Below are 12,548 nucleotides of genomic sequence, written 5' to 3'. Positions count from 1 at the left end.
CCTGCTGCTCAGGTTTATTTACCCCCTAACGTCTGGTTCGCTCTCTGTGCTGCAGTAAGGGGTCTCCAGAGCCTTTAATACTAATCAAGGGAAGCGAAGGAACGTGTGGGTTGAAAAACACCGTGTTTTTCACTCCACACGTTCCTTCGCCTGGGCCTGGCAGGCCTTGTGCTGGCCCTGGGTGAGCTGGAGGGGGAGCTGGGATCAGCTTTTCTTCTGCTGTGTGCTCGGGGTTCGTGCTCTTCCTTTGGTGAAGTTTCATCTTCCTCACTGCCACATCATAAACGTTGGGCTTTGCCATCAGGGCAAGCCCCGCCATCGCGGTGGCCACGGGGCACACAGTCAGGAGTGCCTCGGACAGTCGGTGCCATCATTAGGGGGTCACCCATTAGGGGGTTACCGTGTCTTGGGCGCTGGAGAAGTGAGCCTTCAAATTCATCTTCGTTTTGTCACCTTGCGAAAGGATGATGGGTATCTGCTGAAGTATCTTAGCCGGGAATTTTCTACGTATGAGCCTATATGAAACAAGGGAGTAGGGAATATAGTTAAAATGAAACTTTGCCTAATTTTAGATAGTTCAAATGCTTAGCCTTTTCTTTTTACTGTCCTTATTATAATATATATTTTTCTATCTTTTCAGGCTATAATTTTCATATTGTTAATGGGACACAAAATCTGACCCATAGGAAATTGTTCAAGGCATTAGCACTAAGCAAGGGAGTTGTTAACATTTCAGCCTTTCTTAAGCTTGTAGCAGTCCTTTATCAGATAAAGGATTCTAGCGTTACAGGCCTTCTGGGAAATCCAGAGCACCTGAAAGCATCACAGGTATCTCTCTCCTCTCTGTATCATCTTTTTGTGGCTGTTACCTTCTAAGGTCAGTTGATAGCTACTAGTGAAAGCATCTTGTATTCGTCTCTCCCCCAGGTTAAAACATCGGGCTTTTCTCTTTGAGAAGGGCTAGGGCCAGGCAGATTGGCCCAGATACTTTTGTTCTTTTTCACTCAGAAAACTGCTTCAAGTGATTGAGCTCTTCTGTGAAGTTTGACATACCCCAGCTGCCCTGCTACTGGGCTTATTTGACTGACTCTGCACATGTAATTCTTCAGTATAGAGACAGCTCTGGTTCTCCAGAAGCACTAGCAGCAGCTGGTGTATAAGCAGTTTGAGAAGGCAGAGAGGTGGCAGAGTCTTAGTCAAAGGAAGAGCCTTCGTGGGGATATCCTGCAGGCGGGACTCTGAACTAAGCTCTTCAAGGCTGGCAGACGCAAAGCTGCTTTTAGCAGAGAGCTGAAAAATGGGTAAAGCTGAGCGTGTTACCTAAGGGAGGAAGGAACAGCAGATCGGTTTTTGCAAGTGTTGTCTTCTTGTGTCTTAAATAAATGTGTTACTGCAGCCCAAGAGAGTACATCAAGAAAATATAGCTTGCTAAGCCCTGAGCTGCTGACCCTGCTGTTGAGAATAGAAATGGCAACATGGTATTTGGAGTTTACAGGGTTTCAGCAGTCCTTCACATCAGGCGCCTTTGGCCGCTTCATCACTGTACTACCTTTCCTTCTGTGAATTACAGATAAGAATTGTTATCTACCTTACGGGATCTTGAGCAATTTGTGTTTGGAACATTCTGTGAAGGTAAAAAGTGTTACGGGTAATAATTACTCTAATGAAGATTGGTAATTACCAGAATGTTTTGTAATGATGAGGTTGTACTATGGAAGTGGACAAATGGTGCTGTGGTTTTTTCCTCATTGGTATTAATTGCTTTGGTTCTTTTTTTAATGAATGGAGGACATCTTTCTTGATCCCTAAGTATTATAAAAATTGTAGGTACGTTTTGCTCTTGTGTTGAGTACATACTAGCTCTGTTAGCAGTGTGCCTTGTTCTGGTCACAGGTGCATAGACAGTAGTTATGTGGTGGAATTGGCATTCTCATGAGACTTGCCTTGGAATATGGTAGCACACTTTCTTATAGGTGCTCTTTTTGGATGACTTTTGTATTCACTTTTTTTCTTAAGCCAGATCATTTTTTCTTTTGCCAGGTCTTCAGATCACAGCTCAGTGTTTCTTCAGTCAGTGATCAAGATGCCCGCAGAGCAGGATTACAGCCAGTTAGCCAGTGGAAGGCCTATGGCCTCAGTGGGTATCCGGGTAGGTACTTTCAACTTACAGAAAAATTAAACGCAACCTTATTGCTTTGGATTCAGGCATCTTCCATCTTATCCTCCTTGCCCTGCCTGAAAAAGCTATTGTGGTTCCTCAAAGTGTAATGTAATGTTATTTTAAGCACAGGAGGACAAACGAGTTAGCTGAAGGAAGGGGTGTTGTTGGCATTATATATGATGGTGAGAAGAGAAGGGCCAGTTGCTTCACAGTCTCTGATCCACACAACCATCCCTCACGAGAATGGATTCCTGTTACCTTTGATAGAGATTTTATATTTCTGTGGCATCTTTTTTTCTCAACATATATCACAAAAATTAGAGAAGTGACTGAAATACAGTCATTTCAGAGCTGGAGTGTAGCATCTACTTGCTGGTGTAGACCCCTGAGTACAAGTCAGTAAGAACCTCTTGCCCTGTTCAAGGTATGGAGTAATTTCATTAGGCAGGTTATTTCAAAAACTGAAATGGATCTTAGGTTTGCAGGTCACATGGTAGAATCACAGAAAGATGTTGGGTTGGAAGGGACCCCCAGAGTCTAGTCGAACTCCTTGCTTAAAGCAGGGTCAAGTTGAAAGATCAGGTCTCAGAGCTTTGCATGGGTGAGTTTTGGAGATTTCCAAGGATAAGAGATTACACACTCTCTCTGGGCACCCGTTCCAGTGTTTGTCCACTCTTGTGATGTTATTTTTTTTTCACCTTATATCTAAACACAATTCACCTTGCTGTAATTCGTGACTGTTGCCTCTCATAATCTTGCCATGCACTTCTGAGAAGAACCTGCCTCTACCTTCTCTAAAATGCCCCTTACTACGCTCTTACTAATACAGGCCAATGTGTAATCAGCCTTTATTGCCGCAAGGGTGCACTACTGACTTGTGCCTGATTTGTCCTCCAAGATCCCTATGTCCTTTGATTTAGAGCTGCTCCCTGGTCCTCAGGTCTTCAGGCTGTGCTGTTGCATGGGGCTGTTCTGGCTCAGGTGCAAGCTTATCACTGCTGAACTTCCTGAGGTTCTTGTTGATCCCTTTCAGTGGCAGCAGTGGCCACCAGTATATCCTCTGCTGCCCAAATTTAGTGTTATCTGTAAATGTGATGAAGATTAATGTCCCATTATCCAGGTTTTTGATGCAGATGTAGTTAACAGTCTTGGTCCCAGTACCAGCCTGAGGAGCACGGCCAGTGGTTAGACTTTGAACCATCAAATTGTTGTTCTTTAAGCCTGGTGGCCCAGCCAGCTTTTCCTTAGCCTTTTAGTTCACCCGTAAAATCCACAAGTCCCCAGGTTGGCTCCAGTGATGCTGCAGGAGTCTGACTGGAAGGTTTTACTAAAGCCAAGGTAGACAGAATTCCCTGCTCTGCTGTTGTCTGGGCATGGCGCTGGCTGGACAGAATCTGCCTTCAGTAAATCAGGCTGGCTGTTCCCAGCCACCTTGTGTCTGCAAAGTTGTCATGAAATTTGTCTCCATAATCTTACCAAGGGTTTTGGTAAGGCTGAAGAGTTTGTAGTTCTCCAGATCTTCCTTATTTCAGGGATTTTTGTTTGTTTGATGTTGATTTTTCTCATGTTTCTTCTGTTTGATGGGAACTGCATTCAGTGCCTGTGTGGTTTTGCTGTGAAGCTGAAACTGAGGCAGCCACACTCGCCATCTGGCATGGTTAATACCCAGGAAATTGAATAACTTCAGGAGAAAGGCTTCCACCTCTTCTTCCTTCTAAAAATTTTTTGTTCCACTTATCTGTCATGTTATAGCTGCCCTTCCTTGGTCTCACTTGTCGTTTTATGTCTTTCTAAACATCTTTTTTATCAATGATATGGGGTAGGGGGTCACAGGTTTTCCACTTGACTGCATTTTTCTTCTGCTTTGCCAGAGAAAACCTTTCACTAAAGTGAAATGCAAATACATTAACATTTTCTCAGTCCTGTTCAGAAACAAGTCATGTGTGGGCAAGAATAGTATTTTATCCTTTCCCAGCTACTTTTATCTGGACATCCTAAATTACTATAGGATATTTAACTAACTGTTCCAATAGCCATCCAAAAGAAGTTAAAATGTCTTTAATTTGTCTGTGGGCGTATGGAAAGGAAGTCATTTGGGTTTGTGCCCACCGTGAGCAATGAAATATAAAGACTAAAGAAGGCGAGTGAATTTCTGTTGCGGTGTTTTGAGTTCTGTGAGATGTGGGTGATGCTGCCTCTGGGTCATTTTAATTGACACAAATTGGTTTTATGAGGGGTTGTTCTTGTTGCTAGACATCTGTGTGTCTTATCCTTCCATTGACTGAGGCTGGAGTCCCCTTTCAGTAGGTATAAATTAATTTCTAGTGTGATGCAAGATTATGCTGCAGTAGGAGAATTGCATCTGCTTCCTCAAGGGAGATGCCTTTAGTATACAGATCCCCAAAGAATTTGTCTGTTGGCTGTTCCACTCAGACCAATTCTTTCAGGGCCAAGAGGTTGCCCTCAAAGCTTGTCTGGTGTTCTTTAGTCAGCTCAGAAAGATTGCTACACAAACATATTTCTTACACTTACTTCTCCTTCCCATGTCTGGCAAGTCACTGATTTCTAGCATTACTGGCCCTTCCAGGAACTGTTAATCTTGAATGTTATTGTACAATTTTAGTAAAACTCTGCAACTGTTAGAAATTTCAGGTTTTCTGCCTTTCTTGATAACAGAAGCATAGCAGTAACTCACTGTTCAGTTGTGCTCACTTTTGAAAATCTAGACTAATACAGTTTCTTAGGAGTAAGCAATGGAAGGTTTGCAGAGACATGAGCACGTTCTAAACTTCTGATACAAAAGTCGTAAATTGTGGATTCTTGTTCTTGGCTCTGTATGTAACTTAGCCCTCAAGGCTTCAATTCCTTCATTAATATCTAGAAATAATACATACATAGTAGAGCGTAATTTCATTAATGTAGTGAAGTGCTTTGAGAACCCCACTTCAAAAGCTGCAGATGGGAAGGGCAATATTGTTATTTTGTTCTGCGCAGAGGCCAACAGAAAGTAAGTTTAATGCTTCTGGCTAAGAAATTTCTTGTAATCAGGAGGCTGCCATAGTCTGAAGTTGCAGGGAGTGGAGTGAAATGAATCACAGCGTATTATGAATGCGCTGAAGGCTCCCTTTCTAACCAGGTAATTCAGTCTTGTGAGGTCTTGAGATATGCTGGCAGGAAGCTTCTTCTGTGCTTTTATTTCCACTTTAATAAGCCATAAGGCAAGTTTGTATCCTACTGAGAGTCCTAGCCTTGCTTCTTCCTTCTTCATCTGTATTTGTCTCTGTTTAACTTGATGTGACTGAAAAGTTCAAAAGGATGCAGTAGGGCAAAACGTTAAGACTTCCTTTTCCTTTGTTCCTCCTATGCCCTTATCTCTTTTTGTGTGTGAACTTTGTGCTGGTGAGTCTTACTGAATTGACAGTCTCTGGGGGAGTGCCTTGATTCTCAGCTGTGATTCTCAACCATAGGTACAATACAGATTAATAGCATTTTTCTGTCAGACACGCATTCATCAATACTGTCCATCCTGGCTTGGAAGGAAACACCCCTGGGGTGCTCAGGAAAAAATTCCAGTCAAGAATGCTGTTAGCACTCCTGGTGATGGCAGGTCTTATGGCAAGGACTCTTGTCTGTTAAGATATAGACCAAATCAATCCATTACATCTGTTATCTCTCTTATCTGGGCTGCTGCTTGAACTCTGCCTGAAGAGCCTGGAGTGATTTACTCCAGAGCAGTTGACTTCCAAGATCTTATTTCTTTACCTGCCTGTAATCAATATGACTTAAATGGATATGACCTTTATTGTCATTTTTCACTTGAACCAGCATTGGTTGCCCTCCCTGGCTTGTGCCTTATGGCCACCATTTGTTTGTACTGAAAAAAAGAATAGGTTTTAACTATTCAGGCCTGTTGATAGATTTCACCAGCTTCACACAAAGACAGTGGATGTTTGTCTAAGGTGTTTTTTCAGTACCTCTGACCCCTGTCCTGTGCTCTACTTTTAGAAGAAATGGGGAAATGCCTAATCATACCTTCTCTTCACTCTCTCCCTTTTTCTTTGTGGTCAGGGTTTATTTTCATACCAAACCCTTTTCTTCCGGGCTGCCAGCAGCACTGGGTGAAACAGTGTCTCAAGCTTTACCCCCAGAAGCCCAACGTCTGCAACCTGGACCTGCACATGGCTCCTGAGAAGACCATTGACCTGTGGGGACAAAGCAAGGAGCAGCTGAGGTAAGCCCACAGCAACCTTTAGTGGTCAAAACTAACAGAGCCAGAAGGCGTCCGCTCTGTCAAGGTCTAAGAAAAAGGAGCAGGGAAAGGAAGCTGAATAAGATTGTGTACAAGCTGGCAGATGGTGCCAGACTTGCCAAGATAAAAATGAGGTTTTTGTGGCTTGATGTGCATCCTTGTTAATTCTCTGCTTTTACATTCACAGTGGGGTGGTTCTAGTAGCAAATTATTCCAAAGTCATCAGTCAAACGTAAAATAGTGACCCTGGCTGGTATCATGGTGCTTGGAAGCTTGCTAAGCTCAGCTACAAGTAGAACCATGAGCTCCCTCTAGGTCTTCCTGAAGCAAAAGGGATCCTTTCCAAATCCCCCACTCCTGCTAGCCCTTGTTCCCAGTTAGCTGTCTGACCAAGTATGCTGTAGTTGAAAGGCTGTGATCTGCACTTCTTCAAACCTCTCAAGTCAGCTAGTTTCTGTGGGTTTATTTTCCAAAGTGTTTCTTTGTTTTGGTGTTGTTTTACTTTTTTTAATTCAATCTGAGATGGTGATTAAATATACCATTTTAATGGCAATCCTGTTTACTCTGAAAGATTCCCACAGGTTCAGAGTTCTGTGGCTGATGCAGCTGCCTTTCCTTTACCTGATCAGGAAGTTAATGGAGAATTTATCCGAGTTTCAAAGTCAAGGAGAAGGTTTTAAAGTCCAGATTTTTTTTTTCTTTTTCTTTTTTCATTAGTCACCAGTAAAAATACATAAAAGATAGGTGCTGTTTACAGCACACAATCTTGCAGTTGTTTGGGTATTTAAGGTTACCTTGTTGATTTCACTGCTCACTTTTCGTGATTGTTTCATGTGATGGAGTGGCCAGAGTTCCCTACAATTCTCATCTTCCACCTCAGTCTCTCAGTTAAATTGAAATGGTGAGATTTTTTTTCAGAAATACTCTCAACATCTACAAGACATGGAATGACAAAAGCAAGATTCTGACTTTTAAATGTTTGTACCTCAAAGAGACATTTTGCTCCCACTTGTGTTTTCCAGGCTCAGTCAGAATTAGTTACAGAAATTCAGATGCTTTTTTTCTGTTCCATCAAGGATGAAAAATTGTTCTTTCAAAGTATTGTGCACTGTGCCCTACAGCTCAAAAAAAGGGGGTACTGTTCCAGACTGACAGGTGTTTCTCAGCAGCACCTCCTATGCACACAGCGAATAATGGTCAGAGCAGAGGTTAATTTGCAGCTGCAGCTGAAAACAGTGTTTGGAAGAGTGATGGCTGGCAGAAACATGGGCAGTTTTATTAAGTATTTTCCTGAGTCTTCAACTGAGCAAACTGCTGTATTTTTGCTTTTACCTAAGGGACAGTGGATCAAACTAGCTGACTTGTCTAGTATCCGGGGTGAAAGCCTTTTAGGGAGGGGAGGAGCAGAGTGCTTAACTAAAAAGAGGTCTCCTCCCAAGACTGGACACAACTTTAATCTTTTTTAAGCCATCAGGAAGATGCATAAATGTGCTTGGGTCATGGCTTAACTGCTCTTTTCAGGATGCAGGAATTACAAGATAGAGTCCATAGAGTTCCTAGAAATGTATGCTGTGCTCTCTTCACAAAGGGGAGTTGGAATATTTTCTTTAGTGCTGGGGACAATTTAAAGCATAAAAGAGGGGAGAGCGTCCCTACATGGGGGAGATAGAGACACACACACCCCAACATATATCCTTCTGTTTAAGGAAAAGGCTGGGAGGATTTTATAGATGCAATCATTTACCAGTGAATAAACTAAAAAGGAAGCTTCAGACCAAAGCCCTGCTGCTGTTCAGTCTTGTGCTCTAACATTGTTATGCCAGAATTTCTCTTGTGTTTTCCTGTAGGAGCACCTGCTGCTACAGCTCTAGGAGCTCATTGTTTCCAGATGCTAACACTCAGACTTTCCTTTCCTTAGCAATCACATGTGAAATCACATGCAAAATACTAAATTCTGGGAATAACAACCTACCAAGCTTACTTGGGTTCCTGCTGTTTTGCCAACGCTCTAGCACTGTAGCAAAAGAAGGACACTTTCAAAAGGCACTTGCTGAAGAAATTTATTTATGAACATTAACTTTGTCAGTTGAAAGATGCGAAGGGTCAAGTTGTGGGCTCCTCCTTTTCTAAATGCTGTGTTGCCTGCTTGTAGGCTCCATAACCTGTTCCAAGCAGCGTGCATTTGGGAATGTTGCAGCATTATGGTAATTGCAGTTACTGTCACCCCATGACAAAGATGGAAACTGCAAAGATGGCTTTCTATGAAAAATTACTGAAGGTAAAGAAACTGGCCATTTACTCTTATTCCTAGTTTAGCTTAGGAGCTATCAGTGTGGTATAGAGGAAGGGCAGGAGCAAGCTGTGTGTCTGGGTAGAAATGCACATCAAATGCAGATGCTTGGCTGAGACTTGACCATGGCAGCACAAATATGAATCCTGTTTTCTAAGGGAGCCTGTCTTACTGAACTAACGAGGCTATAAATGAGAGCCACCCATCTGGTGCTGCTGTATATCAGGATGTTCTGAGTACGTTCCTTTTTCTTTCTTTCTTTCTTTCTTTCCCATAACACATGGCGTAGCTTGAAAAGAGAAGCTGAAATTGCTGGAATAAGATAGATGTGTACCTTCTTTTTTGTCACTAGCATGTTTCTGTCTCATTTACTGTAGTAATACTCTCTAACTTTTTAAGGACTTTTCTGTAGGCTGTAGTATAAACCTGTCCCGGAGGTATCTTCTTGCCTTCACCACCACCTTCAAGTAAGAATAGTAAATGGGCGTGTGGCTTCAGACCACTGGGTCCCTCTGCATTAGGGTTGTCACTTGAGAAGAACAGATTTTTGTCCTGCGTAACGGTCTGGAGACACCTGCAATCTAGTCCCTTGCAATATTATGCAACATGATACACTTCACCGTCAGGCAAAGCATTTTCCTTTCTTGTCATTTTCCACTAAGTGCCTAGAATACTTTTTTCTTGTGTTTGCAGCTTTTACATCTTCACAGACTCTTCTTTTGCTTTCAGGGGCTCAAATAGTACATGTTTAATTCTGACTTGTAAATCTGCACCAGTTCATTGTGTTGTCTCTATCTGATAACCCATTATGTAGCATGTTGAAAATACAAGCTTTCAAACTGACAGCAGTTGTCAGTAGGCTCTATAGCTTGTACGAATTGCATGAATAGATTTTTTGAGGTCTTGGGAAGAAAAAAAAATAGTGGCACTGAAAATAAAAGTTTAGCGTTGATGGTTTTAATAGGCTGCCATATGGATGAGTGAATCTCATTACTGTATGCTGCACTACCAGAAAACCCCTCAGAAATTAACACATACCATATTTCTTTCTGTTTGGTCTTTGCAGAAGGAAAGGTTCCGGTAAACGGGAGCCCAGAAGCTTGTTGGAGAAGCTGCGCTGGGTGACCCTTGGTTACCATTATAATTGGGATACTAAGGTATTGAAATTAAATTCTTCATTTATTTTAGCTATATGCACTCAGACTGGCAGACAGAGGAGGGTGTCAGGGAATAAAGTACTTGTGATCCTACAAGACGATCTTGAGGAAAGGCTGTACCAAACTATGCTTGTAAGAACATTTTAATCTATATTAGTTTACTGTGATTTAACAGCAAAATTCCATTGCTGCGTCCTTTCCTTTGAAAGGTAGCATGGTTGCATATATTCATCTCACGTCCTGTGACTCTGTTGCAGTGTTAAGTCAGCATTTTTACTAAAAGGGATGGTCATAAAAGAATTGTTAACAGCTTAAGTTGAGAATGACCTTGAGTGCTTGAAGACAGCTACTTCTAAGAAACTTCTGGGGTTCCTGACTGAAATAAACTTTTTCATAAGACTGAGTCAGATAGAAGCTGAGAAAGGATGGCAGAGTGAATATGCACCCTTATCAGTATAGTGCAGATACTTAAACAAATCTGCTTGCAGCCTTGTATTTACCAGGTCAGCCTATTATTGGGTGGCCTTAATAAAAACTTGGCTATTCCATCTCAGTCCTCTCAGAATCACTCATGAGAGACAGAGAAAGTAGGTTTGCAATTGATTTCTGTTTGTCTTATTCTTCCAAAGAACAAAGATGTTTATTCCAGAGCTCTGTTGCTGAGCTCCAGAACTGTCTTTCCATCTGCAGCTTTAGGTAGTGATCAAGTAGATTCTCTGGATATTGGTACTAACCTTAGGTACCAATCTCACGGAGTTCAGCTTTGTCATTCAGATACAATGATTAACTAAACAATTAGTTGAATCTCTGTCAGTCTCAGCATAGGCCAATAGTTAAATGATAAGAGGTAAACTGACTGCCATTCTGCCCATGTTGTGGTCATTTTCCAGGCAAATTCAATGTCCTTCTCCATGACTTCTGACGAATGTTTGAGTTCTCAATTAATGTTTGTTTCCAGTTGTATTTGCTTCTCTGATGTTCTGGGTGTGGTTTGTTGTTTGTCTTTTTTTTTCCACTCTCCTTCCTCCAGAAATATTCAGCAAATCACCACACTCCTTTCCCCTCAGACCTTGCATTCCTGTCAGAACAAGTGGCTGCAGCCTGTGGGTTCCGGGGTTTCCAAGCCCAAGCAGGGATCTTGAACTACTATCATTTTGATTCTTCTCTGGGAATTCATGTGGATGAGTCTGAACTAGATCATTCTCGGCCTCTTTTATCATTCAGGTGAGTCAAGGAAAGCACTTGAGTGTTGTGGAAGGATTGGTGGCTTTTTCTATGGTTGCACATGGTTATAGGACCTTGGTATGATGTAGGTTGCCAATTGGGTGCACAATCTTCACTCTCCGAAGATTTGAATAGTAGGAATCTGTATCTCAAGGGCACAGGTTTTTCCTTCAAGGCTGCTTGAACAGATGCGGCACCTGGCGTGGAAGAGTTCTTTGCACAGAGCACGGTTCTGTTCTAAAGGAGCAGAGTGGTGACTGGGTACTAGCAGGCAAGGATGAAATAGCTCAGCAGAGCTTCAAACCTGGCAAGGCAGCTGTTCACACTGTGCCTACCTTGAACCAGGCCTCAGTCTGTTCTCCATGTTCTCATTGTAAAGTTGTTTCTAGGAGTCCATCTGGTTTTCTTGTTTGGGATTTATTTTTTTTTTTAATCAAGGAATTGAGCTGCTGATATTTTCTTACTGCACATAAAATTTTTCTCTCTCTGACTTCTTTCTCCGTCCTCATACCATCTCTAGTTTTGGGCAATCCTCGATATTTCTGCTTGGGGGCCTGAAGCGGGAGGAAGCCCCAACAGCGATGTTCATGCACAGTGGGGATATCATGGTGATGTCTGGCTTCAGCCGTCTGCTGTACCACGCTGTTCCCCGGGTCCTCCCCAACCCTGAAGGGACAGCTTTGCCTGCGTGCCTGGACCAAGCACTTTCTTCAGACCTTCCTGCTGGCTCCGTCATCGAGCACAGCTCTGATGAGGATTGGCAGGTCTGCGCCAAGTACTTGCAGTCTTCTCGCATTAATATGACTATTCGGCAGGTGTTGGCTGAGGGTCAGAAATTTCCAGAGGAATCTGGGACAAATGGAAAGGGCCAAGCACCCTCTGAAGACAGTCACCATCAGGAGAACAGCACAGCCAAGAAACACAAACCGAATACAGACAGCTGAGACCAGGAGATTATGCTGATGTGGACTGGACAGGCAACCTCCGTATGGAATTGGGAACTACTGTAATCATACCAGAAGTCACTTGTCTGTATTGGGATTAATAAACTTCTGCAGAATAAATGTAGTCCTTCTTGCTGTACAAAATAAGTTGGAAGAGAAAAAGAATTTAAAAGAAAAAGAAGGATAAGTTCAGGACTGATGCTCAGGAGATGAACTCTGTTGCTGTTCTGTTGTTTACTGTCCTTGGTTCCCTTTAAAATACCTGCATGTCAGAGAATGTTAAGCTTGGTTCAGTGATGCTCCTGAAGTATTTTGAAATCATTGAGCAGAAAGATGTTAGCAAGATACATATTGCTGTGTATTAAAGAATCCTGTTGGGTTTCTAAAGCTCAGCTGAAGTGCAGTAACAAGTATGAACGAGAATAGGCTGCTATGGGTGTGAGACCGACCTGAAGCATTTCGAAGAGCATTACCTCTACAGCAAAAACTGGTTCCGTGATCAGAAACAAGCAGCTCCCTTGAG

At 42.5% G+C, this 12,548-nt stretch overlaps 1 protein-coding gene across 1 annotated transcript; it reads left to right on the top strand.

Annotated features, from left to right (window-relative positions):
* The first annotated feature begins 1,467 nt into the window (after positions 1-1,467).
* On the top strand, positions 1,468-12,025 carry ALKBH1 (alkB, alkylation repair homolog 1 (E. coli)). Its single transcript, XM_009870989.1, has 6 exons — positions 1,468-1,542; positions 2,041-2,149; positions 6,230-6,392; positions 9,767-9,857; positions 10,888-11,081; positions 11,602-12,025. Exons 1-6 carry the CDS (start codon positions 1,468-1,470, stop codon positions 12,023-12,025), a joined length of 1,056 nt encoding a protein of 351 aa, XP_009869291.1.
* Positions 12,026-12,548: the final 523 nt, after the last annotated feature.

Source organism: Apaloderma vittatum, unplaced genomic scaffold (genome assembly GCF_000703405.1).
Source record: "Apaloderma vittatum isolate BGI_N311 unplaced genomic scaffold, ASM70340v1 scaffold21746, whole genome shotgun sequence".
In the NCBI taxonomy this organism is placed as follows: domain Eukaryota; kingdom Metazoa; phylum Chordata; class Aves; order Trogoniformes; family Trogonidae; genus Apaloderma; species Apaloderma vittatum.
The sequence above is the reverse complement of the archived record's forward strand: the minus strand, read 5'-3'. Positions and strand labels throughout refer to the sequence as shown.

Coding starts and splice junctions, on each gene's coding strand:
- ALKBH1 (XM_009870989.1), top strand. CDS start 1,468: ATGGCAACATGGTATTTGGAGTTTACAGGGTTTCAGCAGTCCTTCACA. Junction 2,150..6,229: donor TGGCCTCAGTGGGTATCCGG/GTAGGTACTTTC, acceptor CTTTGTGGTCAG/GGTTTATTTTCATACCAAAC. Junction 9,858..10,887: donor ATTATAATTGGGATACTAAG/GTATTGAAATTA, acceptor TCCTTCCTCCAG/AAATATTCAGCAAATCACCA.